The 26,876-nt window shown below is 31.3% G+C and overlaps 1 protein-coding gene across 6 annotated transcripts in view; it reads left to right on the top strand.

Moving 5' to 3' along the window:
• The window catches only part of Rps6ka6 (ribosomal protein S6 kinase A6), a 152,309-nt gene that overhangs the window by 91,295 nt on the left and 34,138 nt on the right, over positions 1-26,876 (top strand). For all 6 annotated transcript variants that reach the window (XM_040744334.1, XM_040744333.1, XM_040744336.1 and 3 more), the window contains 13 exons: positions 1,060-1,141; positions 1,927-2,007; positions 3,649-3,728; positions 14,711-14,817; positions 15,386-15,423; positions 18,224-18,366; positions 21,304-21,374; positions 21,584-21,672; positions 22,385-22,443; positions 23,806-23,908; positions 24,475-24,605; positions 25,026-25,148; positions 25,760-25,849. In XM_040744334.1, the coding sequence (XP_040600268.1) occupies positions 1,060-1,141; positions 1,927-2,007; positions 3,649-3,728; positions 14,711-14,817; positions 15,386-15,423; positions 18,224-18,366; positions 21,304-21,374; positions 21,584-21,672; positions 22,385-22,443; positions 23,806-23,908; positions 24,475-24,605; positions 25,026-25,148; positions 25,760-25,849 (1,197 nt within the window). The remainder of the gene's footprint in view (positions 1-1,059; positions 1,142-1,926; positions 2,008-3,648; positions 3,729-14,710; positions 14,818-15,385; positions 15,424-18,223; positions 18,367-21,303; positions 21,375-21,583; positions 21,673-22,384; positions 22,444-23,805; positions 23,909-24,474; positions 24,606-25,025; positions 25,149-25,759; positions 25,850-26,876) is intronic.

Raw genomic sequence — 26,876 nt, 5'->3', positions numbered from 1 at the left:
TTCCTTTTTAAAGTGGGATATATACAGAGTTTGATTTGCTGGATTAAGGGGAATATAAACAAACATAAAGTAACTAATATACATTATAGCATAACTACAGTTGTATGTGTTTAGTAACAAAGAAAATTATAAGGGAAAATGTATAATTAGTGTGTACAGAACAAGAATGCCTTCAAGATTCGAAGGAATAGTAGTGGGGTGCTATGGCTGGATTTGAAGGGGAGTTACTGAGGGGCTAAGCTTGATACAAACACATTATATACATGTAATGCTTGTGCAAAATCCTCAACAACTTATAAAAGAAATAGGCTCCTCGTGTGTGTGTGTGTGTGTGTGTGTGTGTGTGTGTGTGTGTGTGTGTGTGTAAAGGAAACAGGCCACACATTTGAAAGAGACCAAGGAGGGGTATATGAGAGTGTTTGGATGGAGGAAAGGTGAGGTTGAATTGAAGTAATTATAGTATAATCTCAAAACAAATTAAAAGTGTATGATTTTATTCCACCTTTTATGTTTTTTAGATATTCATTCCTTTATTATCATCTGTCAATTACTATAGTTTCTAATTCTTCTCTATGTAACTTAGTACAGCTTTAATAACCTTAACAAACAAATTATATAAGAACTAGATGTTGGGGAAGACTGCTATGAAACAGTATTTTCTGGATATGACCAGACTGATCCACTCATGAACTCATAGGAACTGTGGTTGTCATTACAAGACTTGCATAGAATCAAGCCAGTCAAAATTCTACAGGGATAGGATTGGGGAGGGTCTGTTTTGTTTAGTAAGTTGCTCATGTTCTCTTAGTAGGCCCTTAACCTATGCACATGCTAGAAGCACTAATTGGATTAATTTCAGTATCTAACATAACCTTGATAGAGATATGATGGCAATGGGACAAATTGGGGAGCATAGTATAATACTATAATCAGAATAATATAATCAGCATAGTATAATCAGAATACATTTTATGAAATTCACAGGAATATATAAGAAAATGCATTTAAAGTGATGAAGTGGATTGAACTGAAATTCACTTAAAATATTTCTTCTGTTAGGTTTTTCTTGTTAGGAAGAAGACTGGTCCTGATGCTGGGCAGCTCTATGCAATGAAGGTGTTGAGAAAAGCTTGTCTAAAAGGTATTAAATTAAAAAGACTATTAGAACATAATTTATAAAACTCGTTTTAAGAAACACTGTGTGTTGCTTGTAAGGGCAATAGTTAGAGTTGTTTTTCAGCATTGTTCATTACTATGGTTTCCTAGTTATCAATTGATACTTCTGAGTTCCTTTATTGTCATATAACTTAGTTTGCTGAATGTATACCTGAATAAAATGTTTAATGTCAGGAAATGTGACATATTTCATTAAATTCAATCTGAACTTCAACATTTTTCAAATGTTTACTCTTCTTTCAACATTATTATTTTTTACTGTTTTGTCTGGGTATTGCAATTTTAGAAAGCACAACTACTCCATCCATTTATATGCACCATCTTCTGAATCTATAAAATTAATACTGACCCTGACATGATGATGCCTGTAATCCTAGCTCTAGAGAGGTGGGGTTCAAGGTCATCCTCCACTGTATACTATATTCAAGACTAGCATGGGCTTCCTTAAACACAGTGAAAGAGAGAAGGAGGGAGAAAGATAGAGGACAAAGTCTACTACTAATTTTAGTTTAATTTCATATGAAAACTTGAACAACTACATATTAGCCAAATATGCCACTTTAGCCTATCTCTAGATCTAAACAAAATCTACTGTTTTCTGAAAATGGTTGCTAATATCTAGGACTACACAGACTTAACTACATTGGTTACTTATGAACTTATTTACGTATTTATATTTTGATTGGTAAATGACAGGTCTATACTGAGATTACTAACAAGTGTAACATTTCAATCTTGGTGTGATTTTAGTTCGAGACCGAGTTCGCACAAAGATGGAGAGGGATATTCTGGTGGAAGTAAATCATCCATTTATCGTCAAATTACACTATGGTATGCAGCCCTTCTTTTATTATACAATTAGAGAAGTGCAGTTTCAGATAACATGAAATAAATACTTGAAAAGTGATCCGATGTATTCAACAATATAGAGTATGTCTGAAATATGTATCAATAGCTAGCTTTTAGTTGAATTTCATTGTCTTACTCAGTTAAAGTAAAATGATAATGTCTTCCAAAATCCCATTAAGTATCAGGGAGGGAGGTCATGAAGACTCACCCCAAGTTGAGGAACTATTGTCAGTTGATGGCTGCTGGTAAAGAGTCAGTTTTCTTTAGCTATGCAATAGCTAAGATGGCCTGACATCTATGCACATACTAGTAACTCTATGTGGACTCTTAATTTAAAAATGAGCACATGAAACTGGGAGGGAATAGTGTTGAGAGGCTAAGGGTAGAATTGGAGAGTAGGAGATGGGGGTAAGTTTGTATATATGTATATGTATATATGAAAACACGTTATATGTATATATGAAATTCCCAAGTTATGAAAAATTACAATGTCTTCAACTTGTTTGATCAATAGTATTTCTAGTTGAGATGAGACAGTAACTCCAGTGATCATAGGCTTTGATGATAATTTATGTACAGCATTCACATATTTATTTACAAGGACAATATTATTTTTATTTTACAGTTCTAATCAAGTAGGCTATGTGGTTATATTAGTCAGCTTGAACTGTTCTGTTATAATAGGGAGGAAGCAAAATCAGTAAGATGAAGCAGAAATAATGTCGGGGGTTGAGTTTTGAAGTAGAAATTTATGAATTTGAATCATGTCTTCATTGTTCATATATTAAAGATGTTGTAGATATTTTGGGGGGGAATTAATTGGTCAAAATAAATCATGGATGCAGTTTCCATTATCATTTCATTCTGTGCATTTAAAATGTAGCACATACTGATTTTATTCTTAGTGTAATTTTTGACAGAAATTATTTTAAATATTTACCCAATTTATTCAAACCCTACAAGAAATTCTGACCCCTTTAACTCTTTTTTAATGTAATGGAATAGAGATAGTATTATAGAATATCTTTTGTGTCTCTTATATACCATGAGATTAATAGTAAACCACTATTGTGGCAAAATACTATATTAAATGAAGTGGGCTACTGAAGTGAAATAATCTCTGATTTCTCCTAATGTATAGAGAATAAAACTGCAAATGAATGTGTAAATGAAAGTGAGAGAAATACCACAAAAGGCATGAAGTACAATTAAATAGCAAAAGTATTATTAGAAAACTTTGATGGAAATTAAAGATGCTATAGGGAAGTGTGAAAAGTTGGGAGGCTTATTAGCGGAGGTGACCTTTTTGATCTTTGTAGAGTACAGTAGATATAATTGGAGACAAATTTCAGTCAACTGCACTAGAACAAGAAACTTCATTAAAAGGAAAATTTTTAGTGGTAGAAGATTGTGTAAAGTCACATGCAACATTGAATATGTTTGGAAAGGAATTTATAACTATTTTAGCACTTGATTAAATAGTGGATTTAAATTTGATACATTATCTAACAGTGGACCATGCTAATACATAATTATTTTATAGTATTTTAAAATAAAATTGTAAACATGTTAATAAACGTATGATAAATTTTTCAGTGTTACAACCTTATGATTTCTAATTAGCCTTTCAGACTGAAGGAAAGCTGTATTTAATTTTGGATTTCCTCAGGGGAGGAGATGTCTTCACAAGATTATCTAAAGAGGTGAGAATTTCCTTCTAAATTTGTTAGTATATTTTATTCCAATAAAGCTAAAAAGTCATGTAATTTTCCTGGAGACATTTAGAATAATAATCTTTAGTGATATGTCAGTTGATATTTTCTCTGTGTGTCTTTTAGATAATCTCAGTTTTCTTTTTCCTTGTCTCTGAGACAAAAACGCATTATGAATAACTAGGTGAAGTAGATAGGAGCAAGCCTAGGACTTTGGCTACTCCAGCTACCTAAATGACTGTTGGTGTAGTGTTTAATTACTTTATTCATTTAAAGTGGGCTTATTGAGCTTTAATTGGCATACAGTAAATGGTACAAAAAATTACACAATTTGATACCGTTTGTCTTTTCATGTAACTGTGAAATCATTGTTGCCAAACGTTTATAATATATTTTTCCCACTCTACCCCTACTGAATCTGCTGTCTGTCACTGTTTATGTTTTCTTATAGAGGCAAAATCATAATATAAATATATTCTTCTTGTCTGATTTAAATAATTATAGTTATTTTGACTTATCCATGTTGTAGTGTGTATCAGTTCAGTCACTCTTATTGGTGAGTAGTACCCATTATATGGATGTAACATGTTTTGTTTATTTACTTGATGAATGTTTGAGTTACTGCAGTTTTTGGATATTACCAATTAAGCTGCTGTAAACATTCATGTACAAATGATTGTTTTGACATATGTTTTCATTTCTCATGAATTAATATCTAGGAGTTTAATGGCTGGGTTATATGGTAGGTGTATGTTTTAACTTTAAAGGCACTGCCAAACTGTTTTCCAAAGTGCTTTGTATAATTTTTACACTCTCAACAGTGGCATGTAAGAATTTCAGTTGCTTTACATCCTTGCCAACACTTGGTATAATAAGTCTTTTTTTCTTTTTGAAAAGAATTTTGAACATCTGTTAAGTATATAGTGTTACCTAATTGTGGTTCTGAATTTCACCACATTAAAGACTAATGATGTTGGACATCTTTTCCTGCATTTGTTTGCTATCTTCTTTGGTAAAATGTTTAAACATTTTCCATTTTGAAATGAATTATTTGTTTCCTTATAAAAGTTCCAGAGTTTCTCATATAGTTTAGATGGAAGTCTCTCATCATATGTGTTGTTTTTAAATATTTTCTTCTGGTTTGTACTTTGCCTTTTAAATCTCATATCTTTTGAAAGAAGAATTTCTTAGTTTTGATGAATTCGTGTTTATAATTTACCATTGAATTAATGGTTTTTAATAATTCCACTTAAGAAATGTTTACCTAATTCTAGGTGAAAATTTCTCCTGCTTATTTTAGAGGATTCTGTAGTTTTATTTATTTTTGTATTTAAACTCACTTGGCTTTTTTTTTACATGTGGTTATGTAGGTATGTGCTGCAGTCTTTTTAAAATTGATAGAAGTATCCACTTCTAGCATCATGTTTGGGAAAAAATGATCTTTTCTTCACTGAATTACCTTGTAATTTCATTTAAATCAGATTTCATGTATGTGAAGGCCTATCTCTGCAAACTGTTCTGTTCATTGATTCATTTGTCTATCTTTATGACATTACCCCTCTGTCTTGATCACTGAATCTTTGTAATATATCTTGAAGTCAGTGATTATAATTCATGAGCTTTGCTTGCCTTGTGAAAATTATTTAGGATCTTGTAGGTCATTTGCATTTCTTTTAATTTTAAAGTCAACTTTTCACTCTTAAAAAAAGCCTACTTTGAATTTGATTGACATTTCATTCACTCTGGAGGTCATTTTGTACAAAATGGAAATTTAAAAATACTGACTTTTCTTTAAACATGGTTTCTCTTTCCATTCCATTAGCAGTTGGCTAATTTTAGCAATGATTATTTTCAGCATATAGGTCTTCAACATCTTTTGTCAGATTTATCTTTTAGTGCTTCCTGTTTCAATGATGTAAGTAGAATTGTTCTTTTAGTTTTAGTGTCAGTGGGAAAAACAATAGAGTTTTTCTATTTTGAGCTTGTATCTCATATTCTATTAGAATTACATCTTTTGGCTGCTTTTTTGTAGATTCAAAAGCTTTTATATTAATTACTTTTGACAAGGTGCTTTACTTCTTTCCACATTGGATATCATGTATTTATTTCTTTTAATAACTCTGTTAAAACTGGCTTGAGTTTTCATTCTAATATTTAAGAAATTTGATTGAAAGCAGACATTCTTGTCTGCTTAGTGATTCAAAACAGAGGGAAGCTTAATTTCACTCTAATACTTAAAGCTTTATATTTATGTGTGCTTTATTGGGTTGAATTACCATCTCTTACTAAGTTTTGGAGAGATGTTTTAATAGATTTTACATATTGCCACATATATTTAATTGAGACTTTTTCCTGATTATTTTATGAAATGGTCAATTAAATGAAGCATATTAATTTGAAATTAAATGGAGTGAATTAAATGAAAGTGAAATGGTAACCCAACCTTGCATTTGTGAATGAATCCCCCATAGACATCAAGTATAATTATTTAAAAATATTATTTTTTGGATGATATGTGCTAAATGTTTGTTATAAACATTTTGTGTTTATTTTCTTTTTAATTTTTCCCTTCTTTTTTTTGTTTTATGTGTATGTGTGTTTTGCCTGAATGTATGTCTGGGCATCATACTCAGGTAGTGCCAATGGAGGCTGCAAGAGGTTATTAGATTCCCCTGGAACTGTAGTTACAGATGGTTATGAACAGCCACGGAGGTGCTGGGAATCGAACGTAACTCCTCTGAAAGAGCAGCCAGTGCTTGTAACTGTTGATCCATCTCTCCATACCTGTAATTATTTTCATGAGAAATATTTATATTCTTTTTTTAAAGATTTTTTATTTTAATTGGAAACAAGCTTGCTTCACATGTCAATACCAGCTCCCCCTCTCTCTCCTCCTCCCCCAGAAATATTTATATTCTTGTTTTATGTTTTCTTCATGTATTTGTTGTGTCAAGAGTAATTCTAGCTTCATAAGTTGGATAGTTTTTTTCTTCAGCTATGCAGTAGAACTTATTTAAATTCAGTACTAATTATTAATAATGATTGATAGAATGTATGAAGGCAGTTTGTCCTGGTAAAGTATTTTGCTAAAAGAAGTTCTTTTTGGTAAGGTGTTTAACTAAAAATTCAATTTATATAATAGATGTAAGACTATTGTTTCTTTTTGATTGAGTTTATCTGCTAGCTTATGTCTTTCAAGGAATTTATTAGTTTCATCAAATTTGTAGCTATAGGTTTCATATTAGTTATATTGTTGTTGCTTTTGCTGTATTAAAATGCCATGACCCTGAGGAACTTCTGGTAGGAAGAATTTATTTTAGCCTGCAGTTCCAAAGGGAGAGCCCATAACGACAAGAGAGACATGAAGGCAGGGTTCCCACCCTAAAGGATTTCATCTCACAAACACTTAAATTTGGAAGTGGGGCAAGGCTGTCAAGCTCAAAGCCTGCCCTCAATGATCTACTTTCTCCAGTAATATTTCTTGTCCTAAATCGTTCATAACCTTTTCAAACGGTGACAACAGCTAGGGACTAATTGACAACAAATACATGAGCCGGTATGAGATATTTCTCATTTCCAGCACCACAACTGCTCATTATATTCCATTGTTATGTTTCCTCATAGCTGTTAGAAGCTTTGTTTATAGATGACTCTCACTCCTCATCGTGGTAGTTTATCTTCTCTTCTTTAGTCCGGCTTGGCGTTGCTAGAGGTTTATCGGTTTTCTTTTTTCTTTTTATAACACAAGCTTTTATTTTTTTTTGCTATGTTTCCATTTTTCCTTTCTTTAATCTTTATTACTACTTTGTAATTACCAGCTTTTTTTCTTTTCAGAAAGAGGTTACTGATTTGAAGCTTTCTTCTTTTCTAATGCAGCTATTTAGTGTTAGAAATTCTTACTGGTTAATTTTATTTTGTAATGTAGCACTTTTTCTTTGCTTTATGTTCTTTCTAATTTCCTTTGACTCATTTGGCATTTGAAAACATGGTATTTAATTTATGCATATTTTATTATTTTCCAGATATCTTTCTAATATTTTTTATAACCCAATAATACTGTAATTATACAAGATACCTTTCATGACCTGAATCCTCCAAAATTTGTTTATACTTAACTATATTCTTTATAACATTTGTAAATGCTCCATGTGTATATACGGAAAATATGTAATCTCTTGTGGGGTGGTTGAATGTTCATTAAATGTTTGTTAGATCAGGTTTGTTAATAGTGGTTGCTTTAGAAATTGAAAATTTGATACATAACTATGCATGTTTTTATGTTTTGGAAACACATGCAATCTTATATTATAATTATACATTTGTTTACTTCTTGAATTCAACCAAAGTTTTAAAGGAACTTTTTATGGATGGTATTCATCTTGACAAGAAAATGGTATCATTATTGATTTACTTTAATGATTTAATATTAGTTCTATTACTTTTAATAGAGCAGTATTAACTCAGTATACCTTTTTCTGTGTCTTCATTTTGAACTAACTAGTGTTGAAGTACATATGGCATCCATGATTTTTATCTAGCCTGAAAATGTGTAATTTTTAAATTGCAGTATTTGACTTACTATTTAATACATAATTTTATATTTTGATATGCTAGTGTTTAAATCTGCCAACTCAACTTATTAGATTGTAAGTATCATTTATTCTTGATATTTTCCAGCTTTCATGGATGAAATTTCTTTTTGTTTTGTTTTTTGAGGCAGGGTTTCTCTGTGGCTTTGGAGGCTGTCCTGGCACTTGCTCTTGTAGACAAGGCTGGTCTCGAATTCAGAGAGATCCGCCTGCCTCTGCCTCACAAGTGCTGGGATTAAAGGCGTGTGCCAACAGTGCCTGGTTTCATGGATGCATTTTAATCAGTTATTCTGTTACAATTTCATTTTTAATTCTGCTGCTAGCTTGTCAGTATTAACTAACATTTTGTTTTGTTATTTTGTAGTTTTTATGTTTTATAATATGAATTTTTAACTTGGGGTGAAAGATATATTGTCTTCAGACCAGTTGCTTTTCTTTGTAAGTTAAAATTTTATAGAAACAAAGCTACACACATCTAAGTATTTTCCATAACTTGTTTCATAGCCTAGTGACAACATACTTGCAAAGATTTTTTTCCTTCCTTCGTTCCTCCCTTTTTCCTTTTTTCTTCTTTCCTTCCTCTTCCTTCCCTTTTCCCTCCCTCCCTTTATTAACACTGGATGTGAATACAAATCTAGTTTCTTCAGCCTTCAACATGCTGGGATTGCAGGTGTATACCAACACATAGTTATGAGTATTTGTATTGGGTGGTACATGTTGTGAATCTAATTTTCTTAACATGCTAAATGTTTTGTCATTTTTATCATTTAGGTTCTTAATTTTTTGTCTTTAGTGCTGGAGAATCAAATGTTGAGCCTCTCATATGGTAGGAGTCTGCTGTATACTTTAGCTGTACCCCCAACTCGGGCTCTTGCATTTAAGTTTTATTTATTTAAGACTAGGACAGCATTTAATATGGGGTTAATTTTCCCTTCTATTCAATGACTTTTCTTAATTACTCTAATTAACATGCTTGGAATTATAGTGATTTATTTTGCTTTCCAAATGAGGCATGCCTTTCGTCTTCTTGAGCTTAGTGGCTTCTTTTAATCATTTAAGACAAGACAATATTTCCCCTTGATGTCAGGTAGTTCCCTTTGATACATGATTGGGAATTTCTTGCTTCTGGGCAATCTTTCTGCAAGTTAAAGTATTACATGATGAATATTTGTGTACTTCTGGAAATAACACTTATGCTTACTTGAAACGTAGAAGTAGTTTCATCTTTTCTTGTATTTCTTTAAAATTTGTTAGAAAGGACCTGAACATCATTTATTCAGGAATAAATTTTAATCTACTAGTAAAGTCCTTCTGATTATTCTGATTTTATGTGTGTGTCATGTTTTTTGCTCTATCTGAATATAACAGGACGTATCCCTTGCCCAGTGTGAGTTACACGGATTGTTTTATATAGCACTTAGTTCTTTTTCTGGTTCAGCATAGTGTTCTCATTCTCACGTACAATGCTGCGAAAGATTACATATCTTGAGAGGTTGTTCTGCGATTTCCTTTGCTTTGGTACTCTGAATTATTGTCTTTTCTAAGACCCTTGGCTCTAACTCATTACTTCAGGAAATCTCTGAGCTCTACGAGGGTTAGACCATCCTACACTTCCACTTGGAAACTTTCCAGGTAGTGAGCTAGGAAAATTGTGGGGCATACCACATTTGTTACTCATATCTCAGTAATCACTGTCTTTTGTTGCTCAATGTCCAGTGTCTTGAGAAATATCATTTCATATATTTTGTCCTGTGTTTTGGATGTTTCAGGCAGAAGAATAGCTTTTGTCTTTGTCCATTTCATTTTGTCTTGAAAGGGTAGTCTGGTAGCAGAGTTTTAATTGGATGATTGTACTTCAACATCTAACTTACAGAATGAATGATATTGAGTGTAGGAGAGATCTAGAACTTGTGGTAAAGGAAAAACGTACTTATGAGATTCTGTCAGTGCTTAAGTACCTGAGGTCTCTGTCTAACTTCAGTGCAGAGCTTGGCATGCATGAGCATGTATTTTGCACTCTAGGATAGGATTTAGTATGTAGTAGGCTCTGTCTATGACCCTCATCCAAGGAAAGTCTTTAAAGAATCTATAGAAGGACAGTAATATATCAAAGCTCCAGCATTCATTATTTTTTATGTTATAGAAGTGTCACAAATGTTTTTGAAAAATTCTTACCTGTAGTCATTTCTAACTTTCTTTTAAACTCTTCAGACCTCCATTCTCGATGTGGGACTGTCTAAACTCATACTAGCACAGAGATGCAGTCAGTAAGTTTTGATTCTTAAATCTGGAATATTAGGTAAGAGCAAGCATTTTAAATGCATTTCCCAAAAGACAATAAACTAGTTTTTTCATTGAGTAGACTTTAAAAACTGATTCAATGATTAATTCTATAGGTAGCTTATTGTAAGTTAGTTAATTGTTGGTTATATTTCACTTGTGAATGATAAAAATTGAGTAATTCAAAATGAAGCAATACTTGTACCTTAGAAACAGAATTTTAAAAATTCATTTTAGTATGTATTAAGAAATTTTATGATGTTTGTTCCTTACATTTTAAAAGAAAAAGTACATCCCCGAATTTTTCTTTAAAAATGCACACACACATACACTCAAATAAATCTATACATGAACACATGAAATTTAAGCCACATCTGTCTTTTTTGCTAATATCAAGAAAATATCTCGGATTTATTATTGTGTACCTGTTTTCAAAATTTATTTATTAGTTTAATAAAATGTCAAAGTCTCAATAGAAATTTGTATGTGTTAAAAATTGATAGCATAGTTTCACAGTTTCTCTGGAGGAGTAAACAAATGCCAAAAAAGTCATTTGATGAAAACTTTCTTAAAATTTACTTTTTTGTTTGTTTTTTGGGAGAGTCTACCTAAGAAGAGCCAAATGACCTTGAACATGTAGACCCATAGACCCTTTCCTACTGCAGCCTCCTGAGTACTAGGATTGCTGCTGTGCTCCACCATACCTGTGTGTGTGTGTGTGTGTGTGTGTGTGTGTGTGTGTGTGTAAATTTAAAGTGTCTGTAAGCTAGATATCATAGTTTCAACACAGACACATATTGTTAGAATTTTACTGTATATGATTTAACATACAATTATGAGTAAAGAATGAGTCTATGTATATTATAAAAACAGTATATGAGAATTTGGGTAAATATTTCAAAACTAATGTAAAACACCAACTATATCACACAACAAATAAATTTTACCTATTTGATATAACTGTATCTTAAAAGTAATCACTGTATCCTAAAAGAAAATGGATCTGAGTGTTTAATCATCAAATGGACATTTTGAAAGCTTTAAAATAACAAAGGGAAAAACAAACAATATAAAATAAATTTGATTATATAAAATTAAGAACTAGTTATCAAAACCAGCACATATTTGAAAAACATTTTAATCAATTTGATAAAGACATGGCATTTTTAATACTTGAAGGGCTTATACCAACAGAACAAAATAATATGTTAGTAATAGAAAATAGGCAACAAATTTCTTGTAGTTCATGAAATCTAGAAAGGCCACAAGACATGAAAAGCTGTTTGGTCTATGAATAAATTTAAATAAAATCAAATTAGATATTCTTTTTGTACATTCAATTAAAAATTTCATTAAAAGATAATTTGGTCCTGTCATTGATATAGTAAGGCTAATACATTAAAAAAAGCTGATGGGCACGGAAATAGTTGTAACCTTACTTGAAAGTAATTTTATTGTATATGTCAGGAATCCAGACTGTTCCTTGTCCCAGTATTTTCTGTTTTATTACTTAAGAAACCATTCTGGTGAAATACACAGAAGTATGCCTATTTAAGAATATGTATTTATAAAATAGCATATTATAATATTTATAGGAATGAATTTAGGAAATAGTTTAATTGTCCATAATGAGAGCCTTTAGGTAAATCATGATGAGTTGATATTATTGCTATGCATTTATTTAATGATGCTATAAAAACTTTGAAATGTATGGGAGTATGCTTATGATATTAAGTTGGAATAAAGGAGATGCCTATATAATATGTTATTAAGTACTCAAGTATCTTAACATACATAATCCAATACACACATTAATAAGCCACAGGTTAAAAATGATTTTTCTTGTACTGGAATCTTAGAGGACTTTTTCTTTTGAGGGGAGTTTTATGAGTAGGATAATTTAAAAAAATTTGAAAGCATTATTGGTTGTGAACTGAAACATAGGGGAGAATACACTATAAGTAAGATATAAGTGTCTTCTGAGGAAAAAGTCAATTTTAGGGACAAGTATTCCTGAATTCAGATCTTATGCTTCCTACTTACTAGTTACTTTGGTCAAGTTACTTAGTCTCTCTGACTCTCATCGTTCACATATGTAGGATGTTGATAATAGTACATTATAGAGTTGTTTGGCAGATTGTAATAACAGAAAGAATATGTAGTGCTGGCATACAATAAATTGCGTCTGGTGCATGATTGACTTTTAGCAAGTTTATTATTTATTTCTGTCATGAGGCTTTCTAGCAAATGTTTGACATAATGTGTAACCTAGGCAGTGTTTCTTACTTCAAATTATAAGTGATATTTAGGATTCTGGCATGTATTAGGTTTTAATGAACATTTTGATTGTTCTTCCACAGAAGTAAAATGAGTAACAAGCACTTCAAGCACTTTTATTTATTTATTCATTTATTTTTATTTTTCCAGACAGAGTTTTTCTGTATTGTTTTGGAGGATGTCCTAGAACTTGCTCTGTAGACCAGGCTGGCCTCGAACTCACAGAGATCCGTCTGCCTCTGCCTCTCGAGGCACTTTTATTCTTTTTTTTTGTTTGTTTGTTTGTTTTTTGTTTTTACGAGACAGGGTTTCTCTGTATTGTTGATGGCTGTCGGTCCAGCCCAGCCTCGAACTCACAGAGATCCGCCTGCCTCTGCCTCCCACGTGCTGGGATTAAAGGCATGCGCCACCACCGCCCGGCGGCACTTTTATTCTTAATAAGAAGTTAAAAATGACGTTCTTATACTTGACCATTAGACTATTCAAAAAAATGTCCCTGAAATTTAGACAATAATAATGACTCTTTATTTTCTTCAGTTTTATTAGTGACATGAATCTGCTTTGTGAAATACGGTGACTATAAATGGACAAGTTGATTTTAATTATGTAGTATTTTATTCAAACTTGAGCCTTCCAAATAAGCCAGATTTCTTTAATGAAAATAACAGAGTTCAAGAAAAAAGTATTTTGGCCAATCTGAAAACCCTTGATAACAGTAAAATTTATGTGTAGTTTTTGAGTAGTCACAAATGTGTATATACATTAATTACTCAGCTATGGATGAATATATATCTATTTGTGTATGTATAAAGCTGTATTAATAACACCATATAGTTACATATTTAGGTACATTTTAATGAATTTGCATTTTAGAACAATGTTCTTAGTTATATATAGTAGATACTGTTTTTATTTTAAAAATTTAATAGCTCAGGTCCAGAGTATTAAATGACGTCTGATGCAAACCCCCTAAGTCTGACTTCGAGTTTCATATGCTTTTCACGTTGTCTTAACATCTTTATTCCCAGCCGGGTGTTGGTGGCGCACGCCTTTAATCCCAGCACTCGGGAGGCAGAGACAGGCGGATCTCTGTGAGTTCAAGGCCAACCTGGTCTACAGAGTGAGTTCCAGGACAGCCTCCAAAGCCACAGAGAAACCTTGCCTCGAAAAAAACAAAAAAAAAATCTTTATTCCCCAACACACACAATAAAATTGAGAAATCCAGTGCCATTAAATTCATAAACTTTACTTACAGGTGAAAAAAGGTGGATCCCTTTTAGGTCAGATGTGAGCTTCAAATTCTGACATAAGGATTATTTAACAACTTTTAGTGGTAAATTTAGAAGCTTAGAGTTAGTGGAGATAAATGTGAAATCACTGAGGTGTGGTAATAGGTGACAAAGAGAGAATAGTAGAAAGAAATGGAAGTGGGAGTGCTAAAACAAAACATCCCTAGTACTTCCATTGCTCTGTCTGAGCACAGCCACTATGCCACTTCAGTGTACCAGAGTTAATATTGATGTTATGAGACTCATTAGAAACCCATTTTGAAGTGCATCTAATGCAAGATTATATACAAACAGCATGCATTTCAGAAAGAATTATATTTATATTGCTAATATTTTTAAAGAAAATAATTTTTAAAAACATTTATCTAGAAAATTTCTCTGATATAATTAATGGCAGTGCCAATCAAATAAGATTTAACTATGCCTATTTTGATATTATTTGCCCAGATTTTTCTGTCTTCTGGTTTTTAAGGAAGTAAACTTAAAAGTACATTATATTGGAAGAAAGATCAAATGATGAATTATTATTTTATTTTAGGTTCTTTTTACAGAGGAAGATGTGAAATTCTACCTTGCAGAATTGGCCTTGGCTTTGGATCATCTGCACCGTCTAGGAATTGTGTATAGAGACCTGAAGCCAGAGAAGTAAAGTTATATTCTACATCTGTATCCATGCAACAATCTCTTTTGCTTTTTAAGATTTTTTTTTATTACATTGACTTACTGTGTGTGTCTGTATGTGTGACTGTGGACAAGTGTATGCTATGGCATGTATGTAGAGGAAAGAGGACAAGTTGTGGGATTTCTCTATCTCCTTCCGCTATGTTGATGCCAAATATCAGTTTGTCAGTCTGGGTGGCAAGTGCCTTTATCTTCTAAGCCTTCCCGTCTTCCCACCCTTTATTCATATATATTTTACAGTTTGGAACTCATTTATCTTGACATATTTCATTACACTTTTTCAAATTATATGAAATTTTGATGAATGATATAGTTACATAAAATTTACTGTACAAAATAATCTTCATAATACACTTTTGTTTTTAAATTAATAATTGAAAATTTCTCAGTATATCAAATAGTGACTAATTTCATATTTATGACTTTTATGTATTTGGTTTCAAAATGTTGAATGTGAAAATAGTAACAAATTTATATTTATGATCTTTATGTATTTTATTCTACCATATTTAATATAAACTTTTACTTACAGCATCTTACTTGATGAAATAGGACATATCAAGTTAACAGGTATGTAATAAGGGCATTATTTAATTATTATCTTTTTAACATTCTAATATACTTTTCTAAATCTGCTATCTGTTTTTGGCCTTCATTTGAGTTGCATTTTGTATCTTCAGTGGATTAAGATTCATTTAAAGGTTACATAATTTTGATGTATTCTGAGTACATTTAAAGTTCTACAATAGAGGCACTGTACTAATTACAATTACTTTAGGTAAAAATAGTAGATTTTAATCTCATTATATATTGAAAGAATTAACTAAGCACTTGTCACATCAGAAAAAAAAATAGTGATAAACTCCTACTTTTCCCTAACTTTGTAGTCAATTTTCTGTTCTCCGTCTCTATGATTTTGTTATATAAACCAATTTTGTAGAACCATTCTATAGTTGCACTTCTCAGCACGTCTGAACAGATTTTGGTATGAACATAATAATTAATTTATCTGGGTAAATTGGTAAGAACATCATTACTTCTATGGTAAATATATATTTAAGAGGAAACTTCCAGATTCTTTTCCAGTGTGGTTGTACATTTTACAAAGCTACTGAATGTGGGATAGTTATTTTAGCAAGTCTAATAGACATGCATCTCAGCATGTTTTTCTTTTGCTAATAACTAATGATACTGTCATTTTTAATGTATTCATGTTTTTACAAAAATGTGTTAGGTCTTTTGACCATTTGTAAAAACTGGATTGTTTTCTTCTTGCTGACTTTTGATATTTTTTATGGTTCAAATACAAATCAGTAGATAATATGATATATAAATATTTCTCTGATTTCATTTTTTATTTTATTAATGTATCTTTTAAAATTATTAGTTCTTTGAGGGTTTCATACAGTTTTTAAAATAATATTCACCCATCTTCCTCAATTTTTCCCAGATCCATGAACTCATCCCCACCTCCTCAATTTTGTCCTCCCCTTTTTAAAAAATTTTGTGTCCCTTTAAAAAAATCCTTCAAGACCAATTTCTGTTACCCAAATTTTCTTGGCTTTGTGGTTTTCCACTGGAAAGTGGTCAACCTACAAATATACTCTTAAAGATGTCTTCTCCTCTCTCATCAGCTAACAATTGCAAATACTTCCACGGTTATGTTTTAAGCACACATTCTTTATTTTGATGATACTGTGTGCATTAAATTTTTCTTGTATTGTTTATACTTTTGATGTCATGCCTAAGAAATCTTTGTCTAATATAGAATCAGAATGATTTCATTCCCTATGTAGTTACTGTATTTCTAATATATAATTCTGTGATACATTTCCAGTTACTGTTGTTATGACATGAGTACAATGTGTTTTTTATATTTATGTAAACATTTGTTCTGGCACTGTTTGCTTAAATGGCTGCTCTTCCTCAAGGTAATTGCTATTCATTTTCACCAGAAATCAAGCCAATTTTGTTATATGATAGATATATGTGACCCTAATCACTTCATTATGCAAAATAACATTTAAAAAAACAAACTACCTGACTTAGGAAAAAAACACTGAAATGTTTACTCAGATTTATATGATTTTAAAAAGTAGAAAGGAAATGTAAAACCACTGTGTTACATGTTCAAATAATTGAGTACATAATGACTGTAGTAAACATTGTGCCTTACCTTTAAAAAGACATAAAGTTTGCTTGTAGTTATAGATATCAAAAAAAATAAGTTTTGAGTTATAATTAAGAACTGGTGGGAACTATAGTCTCTGAAATTGGAAGGAAAGTTGTTACACTAAGTAGACAGAGTGAATCATCACAAGTATCATGAGCTAAAGTAGCTGCCAGATGTTTGTACTTTCAGTGTTCTGCTACTCTTCTGTTATACAATTAGCCAAAGTGAAATCCATGTTGTGCTCAAGTTGTTTTCTAATATACAAACTGCATTGGAACAGATTTGCATTTTGAAACAAGATCACATCAGAATTAATTATAATTCAGTATATTAAATATTATTCCATTGAGATATGTGTATATGTATCCAGCTTTCTTCTATATTTAACTATGTTTATTATTATAGCTCTGTACTGATGTTTAAGTTAGGTAGTATAAGATAATTCAATTTTTTATATTTTTAAAAATTTATTTACAGTATTGTTTTCAAATCTTTTCATATACATTTTAGATTCAGGTTGTTGATTTCTCCCAAAGAAATCTTACTAGAAATTTTATTGATATTTCATTGATTTTGTGGGTCTGTTTTAGAAGAATTAATAAATTAATATAATTGAATCACCATTATATAAATATATATTTTCATTTATTTACCATGACTTTTGTCCTTCATCAGAGTTTCTAGTTTGCAGCATAAATACATATATGTTATGTATACTAATAAGCTATTTGCAAGGTGTTTAGTAGTACTGTATTACTCCTTTTTAAATTTAAATTACCATTTTCTGTTACTTTTCCAGAAAATATTGATTTTATATTGATACCATTGGTTCTTTGAAGGCTTTAGACACAAATGCAAGTTTGCCCGTGCATACTGTACCTTTGCAATGTTTTTTTAGGTATAAATTGCTACATCAATTTATACATAGGGTAATATGACAACCTTGGTTAAAAATTTTTATCACTCAAAATTACATAATAAAATGTATTTTGAGGGTGAAATTTGCCTCACCAATCTTTAAATATTCTTAAAGAGCTTTATCATTAAATATAGAGTGATTTCTGTTACTTGTTTCAGATTATCTTTCTTAAGAGTAATTTAGGCCAAAATAATTGTTTGAATATTTAATTCATTATTTTGTCTTTTGGTATTTCTTATTGCCTGAGGTTTTCAACCTCTGTTTTTGGTAACGCACAGATTTTGGGCTTAGCAAAGAGTCAGTGGATCAAGAAAAGAAGGCCTACTCATTTTGTGGCACTGTGGAGTATATGGCTCCTGAAGTAGTAAATAGACGAGGCCATTCTCAGAGTGCTGATTGGTGGTCTTATGGTGTACTTATGGTAAGTTGTACTATTTTCCTTCATTATGTGAATATATTGCTAATACTATTTAGGATTTTAGTCGAAGTTTTTGGGTCAGCTCAGAAAAAGTTTCTTCTGATAATTAAATGACTAATTGTAATGTGATTGGCAAGCAGTAAGGACAAGAGTTTTAATGTCTTCATTTTAACGTTGCTATAGAAAAGGTAAATGACAAGATGTTTAGATAAATTCTTTGTATATGAAATTTAGAAAAGTTCTAGATGATTCTGAATCTTACCAACACTTATATGCTATTTTATTAGGTATCATAGAAATTATCACCATTATCTTATTTGTCCAATTGTTTCACGCATGTCCTAGAAATGCTAGCAGTTGTATCCTATATTTTTGTCTCACTCAGTAACTAATATAGTGACAGTTATATACATTCTAAATATAAGTGATAATTGGCTACTGAATCACAGCAGTTTTCTTTTGAAGTGTAATTATCTGTTTCCCCCATTTGTCATGGAATGATACATGACATGGCAATGCCATATACTAAATATCTGTTAAAAGGGGGCATTTGGGGAAAGCAGCGGTGTAAAAACTAATTAATTTACAGCACTTTTTTCCTTATTAGAGAACACATAAAGCCTGGCTGGAGAAACAATTCAAATACCTAAGGAAACTATCCAATAGTTGTGTGTCAAGAAAAACTATTGTGATCATATTAGCAAATCTGCAGGAAACCAGTTTTACTAGAGAAGTCAAGAATAAGAGTGAAAGCAGAGAAAGTGTAGCTATAAACCTATACATGTTCATGTGATTCTTCTGGTATTTGTAAACTATTGCAGTCTTGAATCAGGATGGTGAAGAAAAGTTGTATTTTAGGAAGTTTATCCTTTGCAGCATTATATAAATGATTGGAAATGGCCAGGAAAATCCCCAGAAACAGGAAAATAACATCTTTCAAGACTGTCAGAATATTGGAGTTTATAAAAAAGGAAATTTTGAAGGCATTTCATAAAACATGTTACTAACCTTAGTAGCTGATTAAATGATACAGATAAAATAGAGGAGATGGTCCAGATATATGAATATATGAAATAATAGTAGGTTAATAAAAAAACTCTGCTGGTAGAAATACCTAATGGCAAACTGGTAGGGAAGTAATGCATTGAAATATATAGCACGGGTTAACTGAGTAATGTAAGGAGGGACACTGAAGAAACAAACAGAATCATTTGGAGGCTGAAAAAATTATACAGCACTGAGAAGGGAATGCTACCTAACATAGTTTCTTTGTGAGGAGGTAGGATTCTTAGATGCAGTATCTCCCTTTTTGTCTGTTACCATCATATCAACTATTGCTATAGATTTGAGTGAGAAAAATAGTGCTTGAGAGTGGATGAGGTTGGAGCAGCCAATTTGATGTTGTCATAGTACAAGAGAGATTAATACATAAAGTAACTGAGGTTATGAGTTCAGCTTAAATGAACAGAGGACTGATGCCAAGGCCATTAGTCAATTTTAGTTTGAAATACAATTACTGGCGCTATAATTTTTGTGTTTATACTCATGTACTTGTGAGGGGGACAGGGGGCAGACCTGGAGTTGATGACATGTGTCTTCCTCAGTTGAACTTCACTTTGAGAGAGGGCCACTTGATGCACCTGTATCTCATCAATTTAGCTACACTGGCTGACTAGCAAGCTCCAGAGGTGCAATTGGAGATTTTGCCACTTTCTTCTGTTCTTAAATTACTGAGGTTAAGGATACATGCCTGCCACACCCAGATTTTATTGAGTACTGGGGATCCAAACTGTGTGGTCAACACTTCACTCACTAAACTACTTCCCCAGCCCCTTACAATTTTTTTAATTGAACTTGTGAGATCTTTAGTTTCAGACTCCCTCCCTCCCTCCCTCCCTCCCTCCCTCCCTCCCTCTCTCCCTCCCTCTCTCCCTCCTTCCCTCCCTTCCTCCCTCCCTCCTTCCCTCTCTCCCTTCTTTCTTTTCTTTCATTTGTTTTGTTTCAGTACTAAGGATTTAATCTTAGAACCATGTTCAAGCTATACAAGTGTTCTACCATACAACAGAATTCACATACTTAGACCTAGACTTTTAAAAATAGTGGTACATATTATGTTGTAGTTCTCAGTTGAATCTCTATAGTAAGTTGTTTTCTTTATGCAGTACAGAAATGTCTCCATTTTTCTTTTTATAAATGTATTATTGCACATAGGCATATGTGTGTATGTGTCTCTTATTTTCTACTTCTTTTTCTACCTTACTTTTGGAGTACTAGATTTAATCCCAAGGTCTTGCATATGCTAACGAGTACTCTACCACTGACCTGTGTCCCAAGACCTATAAAATAATTAGTTTGAGATAAGTCCCTAGTAAAGGTATCCAGACTGGCCTTAAACTGACTGTGTAGCTCAGGCAGGCATTGAACATATAATCCTTTGGCTTCATATTCCAGAACAAATGACATTATAGGAATATACCACTGGCCTTACCTTTAATGTTGGAATTCTGTTTCTTAATTTTTATATTTTTGTCTTGGAATTAGAAAGGATTTAGAATGGATAATTCTTAAATTTTCTTCTTGGTATGAGTAAATCCCAGATGTGTTGGTGCATATTTTCTTTTCCCATTATTTGCTTAAATTTATACCTTTGTTTGTGAAACAACCTACTTTCAGGTTTCATTTAGGTTGAGAAGTTAGACATGTTAGAAGTAAAATGAAACTGGTTGGTTCCATCTACTGCAGTTCAACTCTGTTGAACTCTATGTAGAGATGTACATAGCAAGCTTGCTCTTAAAGTTATCTAATTTCTGATTGTGTTTTTAGCCACTATCAAGTGAATCCTTCATGATTTAATAATCATGCACCATGAGTCTTGTGTTTTAACACAAATTTAACTATATTTTCTAAGTTGTAATACATTGTGGTTATTTTCTTTCCTAGTTTGAAATGCTTACTGGCACTTTGCCATTTCAAGGTAAAGACAGAAATGAAACCATGAATATGATACTCAAGTAAGTAGAAACACTATTTTATTTAGGGAAAAAATTCTTGTCTCTAGTATTGAAACATTAATGTGGATTTCAACAAAGACTTAAACAATTTTTGACTTTTTCTCTTATTCTAACATATTGTGGAGTCTTTAAAATTTTTAAGATTCACTCTGAGATTTATTGACTCATTGAGTCTAGATTTAAGTGAAATTTTCTATACTGTTTTTCAGAGCAAAACTTGGAATGCCTCAATTTCTTAGTGCTGAAGCACAAAGTCTTTTAAGGATGTTATTCAAAAGGAATCCAGCAAATAGATTGGGTATTATTAATCTCTTTAATCCTTATTGCATATACTAACCAAGTAACTGGATCTTTATATATTCTAGCTCAAATTCATCTATGATTGCTGTTTATTTTTGTTTGAGTTGTGGGCTTTTAGTATTTTATATAAAATAAAAATTTTGGCTTGTGTTTAAAACTCTAAATAATCTAGTTAATGAAAAGTTTTATTCAACATTTAATGTTATGTATGTCATATGCATTATCTTTTGAAAAAATGTATAGCTTACAGTGTATTGATAATCCTTGTAGATATTTGAGAGTGATTATTTTGCCTCTCCTAGTAAACTTCAGAGTTACATTGCCTTTTTGTAGATCTGGATGTGATGTCCTCGTGTTAAAACTACAATGTGTTATTTTGCCCTTTGTTGAGTTTAGCATAGTGTATGAGTATAAGACATAAGGTGAATTTTGAATAAGTTACTTATTTGAATAATTAATAGGAATTGTATTTGTTAAGGAAGCATTTTAGTACTTAGTATTTTGTGTTGACTTATAAACTTCATTATTTGTATTAGTTTTCTTTTTCATTAATAGTAAAGGACAAATTAATACAATATCAGATAAGAAATCATAGATATTTCACCATAAGGAATCTAGGTAAAATGTGCAGTAATGTTTATATCTAATAGTGTAGAACCCAAGTAGAAAGCTTAAAAAATCATACAACTAAAGGTATTCCCATATTATAGGATCAGAGGGAGTAGAAGAAGTCAAAAGACATGCTTTTTTTGCATCTGTTGACTGGAACGTAAGTTGAATATGTTTGTTAGTAAATAAGTTATATTAAAATTAACAAAATTCTTTAGAATTGGTGGTGATATACTTTGCAGATAAAAATCCATTTATTTTATATTAATTTCGATCTTTTTGTTTATAGTTATCACATAGCATGGCAATACTTTGAAGTAGTAGATGTATAGAAATAGTAATTTTTGTCATTTGATGTAACTGTTATGTTTAATATTATACTTACACTATATTTGAGAAGAGGATGAAATAGGGAAAAATGAGTGAGGCTATGACAGACTTGAACTCTATCTGATATATGGCCACTCACACTTTGTTTTAAATGCAATTGATATGGACTGTTATACTCCATGAGTTCACTTTCGCTCTGTGCATCTTGCTAATGGTGAAATGGATTTGGGATAAACAGCTTGCAGTTATCTTTCCTGCCTTTTTCCTTGACTGAGTCTTTGTATTGTAATAGTTAAACCAGGCACTATGATCACTAGCTTGATTTCCTTATCTCTGTTGACACTGATTTGGTAAGTGAATGGTTGTTCCACATGGTGTATTTATGAGCAGAGATTGTCAGAGCCTCTTACTCAGCTGCAATCTTGTTTACCCATCTGCATTTTTAAAGCATGCACAGTTTAGGGAACTTAAAGTATTAAGAAGAGCATATTTAATCTTAAGTGGAAACAAACTATTTTAGATGAAATATTATGAAAATAATCTGATCATTGCTTTTGTTAGTTATCTCAAATTTTTTTCATTGTGATATGCTTTGTATGGACATAGCTCTAAGGAGAACTTATTTTGATATCCAGTAGTGAACATCTTTATTTGTTTACAGTGCCAACTGTGAAGTCATTATAGTGTCATATGTGTACTCTGGCTTCATTAGGTTTTGGTTATTACATCTCAGTTGTTGTAGAATTTGGTTAACCATTATCTGAAACCTGTGTAAAGGTTTCGAGCCTTCTGATTACACTTACTTAGTACAGGTTGCATATCCCAAAATGTTTTAAGATTTTTCTAGGATTTGAATATGTGTGTGTGTGTGTGTGTGTATGTGTGTGTGTGTTGTGGTGTGTGTGTATATATGAGAAGGAGTGAATGAATTTGAGAAAAGAACCCAAATAATATGAAATTATTTTCTGTTTAATATGTACCTCATTCATACAGCTCAAGGAAAATTTCATACCAAATTTTTTAGTGTGTCTGTGTTTTAGCTACGACTTGTCTGCTTACACTATAATGTTAACATCCAAAATGTTCTAGATGTTAGAGTATTTGAATTTTAGATGTTTTATTAGTAATACTCAACATGTGTTAATGATATTTCAAAATGTTAAATGTTTTTGCATTACTCTGTTACCTCTAGAAATTATATAAAAGAGAAGTTCAGCCTCCTTTCAGACCTGCTTCTGGAAAACCAGATGATACTTTTTGTTTCGATCCTGAATTTACTGCCAAAACACCTAAAGGTAATACATATTTGTTTATAACCAAGGCTTTTGTTGTAGTAATTACTAAATAAACTAAATTTTGTGCCCTCCCAGTAAAATTTATGTTCTACAAATTTAGTTTGGTCTTTGTAGAAATGTAGATCTTATATACAGCATTGCTACAATCTGTAATTGGGAAATAATTATCATAGAAGTTGGAGAAGAGTAAAATATGGAAGTTTTTTCTGTCGTTTATAAATTCCTTGACATGCTAATAATGCTAATAGATAGTGGTATGAGTGAAACATGAGATATGCACTGGTTCAGTTTAGAATTTGATGTCATTTACTGTTAGTGACATCCATTTCATGTACTCATTCAAGACATATTGAATACCTACTATGTGGTGTTTGATAGAATGGATGCAGCCATCAATAAAAATTGACCACATACAACATGTCTGTCTACAAAGAGTGGCAAGAAAGTATGAGTCATATTTATAGTGTGTCAGACTGTGATATTAATGTTTCCTTTCTTATTGTCAAAACTCTTGATATTATTAACATTTGTGTAATTCTAATAAAATATAACTGTTTCAATATTAGATTCTCCTGGTTTGCCAGCCAGTGCAAATGCTCATCAACTCTTCAAAGGATTCAGCTTTGTTGCAACTTCTATTGCAGAAGAATATAAGATCACTCCTGTTACAAGTGCAAATGTATTACCAATTGTCCAGGTAAATTCGGTATCATCATCACAGTGTTCAGTTTCAGGATAAGTATTTCTCTCACTTTTATAATGGATGTTTAATAGTTATTAAGAGATAATTATTAATTACTTATTTTTCTTTAATGTAATTGAGTTAAAGGTGTTTCTCCGTTTGGGGGAAAGCAGATAGTAATTACCTTTAATAGTTTATGTCTGTTTTGTGAAGAAAACGTTGGAGTGATTTATAAACTAGTCAATTCATCACATTGTTTTGGGATTTTAGAAAGCCTATAATACAGAGTTGTTTCAGAATTTATATAGACAATTTTTAAATATTGATAAAATTTCTAGAATTTTTTTAACCTTTAAGATGCATGATTATTTACGACAAAATTAAGAAAATAATGAAATTTGTTTTCATTTGTGTTTAATTTGTTTTAAAAAACAGATAAATGGAAATGCTGCTCAATTTAGTGAAGTCTATGAATTGAAAGAAGATATTGGTATTGGTTCTTACTCTGTTTGCAAGCGATGCATACATTCAGATTCCAACATGGAGTTTGCAGTGAAGGTATTGTTTCTGATCCTAATTTATTATTTGATATATGTAATTTGTATTACATTCAAGCTCATACACAGTTTTACTGGAATAAGGAGAGATAAATCAAATGATGAGAAAAAAGTTTGTGATTTAATGTTTTCATTTTTAATTTTTTTGCGAAGCTTCATTTTGAAGAAACAGTATTATTTTGTTACCTTCATCACTGAGTAATTGTAGAAATTATATATTATTCAGTAAAGTGTTTGTTAAAGGCATATCTAGCTTAGTTGTTTTCTAATAAATTTCCATTGTAAGGAATTAGAGAATGATTAGAGAATTAGAAAATTAGAGAATGATGCTCTTGAATTCTTAAGTGTTTTTTTAATACTATAACCCAATTGATGGTTGACATGGTGGCACATGCATGTAATTCTAACACTTGAGAGTACAGGGATTGTCATATAGTGCCTAAATGGGCTATATATTGAGTTCTAGCACACCTTGAACCACGTAGCACAATCCAACTCAAAACAATACCAACAAAATGGATGGATGGATGGATAAATAGAAAATATTTCATTTTACTTGATAAAGAAAATCATTTGACTGTTTTTGAGAATTTTCTCTGATCTGTTTCTTAGATCATTGACAAAAATAAACGCGACCCCTCAGAAGAAATTGAAATTCTGATGCGCTACCAACAACATCCCAACATTATCACTTTAAAGGATGTAAGTATTTTAAAATCTAAACACCAACTAAGTTAATAATATTATGGACTAGAACTTTATAAGTGTGATATTTTCAATGCTATGCAGACATATCTCAGTTTGCTACATTAATTTTCCAATGATTCTATCCATGTTATGTTTTTAAAGATTTCAATAAAGAACTATCATTGTTGATAAAAATCCTAATAATGTCAATATTATTCTGAATAGTTAACTCACTAATATTGCAATTTAAATATTTTTTCTCATCCCTATGAATATAAAGGAAATTGATTCTGGAAAATTTACATTCTTGATTATAGAGTAATTGACTGTAGAATTATGGCTCATTCCTTGAATGAATAAGTATCAGTCTACAGTTTTGTAAAATAAACCTGTAACACACATATTGATGTATATCTCTGAATAATGACTTTTACATTAGAAAATTGGCTTGTTTTTGTGAATGTGCAAAACTATTAACCATCATCTTGATGAGTTTGATTCTGTTACTATAATATATATACTTTTATTTGCTATATTTAAACAGTAGTTTGTGTATATGCATGTATATGTGAATGAGTATGTGTATACATATCATACCAATTGGAAATATTTTTCTTATCTATTTATTTTAATGCACTATTTGAGTTCAACATTTGTTTATGATATCATACTAATCAATGAACTAATAAATGATATGTTTACCATCACAAAGGTGGTTACTTTTGAAGCAGTACTTATAATTAAAAAAGCATATATGCCATTTGAAAGGCACAGAATTCTACTCTTTTTGTTTATGTGGTTTGATGAACTCTCTAACCCCAAACTTAAAACTCCTTATTACCCAACTCCATGTTTGATAGGATCATACTGATTTACACAGGAGATTATTTTTCCAAATTCATTCTTCAGTACAGACTGTATTACATTAATAAGAAAGAAATGATGTGTATGCTTTCATTCTAGAGTTGTACTAACATAGCAAAGTACATATAACTTAAAAAATTAGAATAATGAACACAAGTAATGAAACTTTAAAACACAT

This window comes from Mesocricetus auratus, unplaced genomic scaffold (assembly GCF_017639785.1).
Source record: "Mesocricetus auratus isolate SY011 unplaced genomic scaffold, BCM_Maur_2.0 Super-Scaffold_100003, whole genome shotgun sequence".
NCBI lineage: Eukaryota > Metazoa > Chordata > Mammalia > Rodentia > Cricetidae > Mesocricetus > Mesocricetus auratus.
Note: the sequence above shows the minus strand (reverse complement) of the source record. Positions and strands in the feature narration are given on the sequence as shown.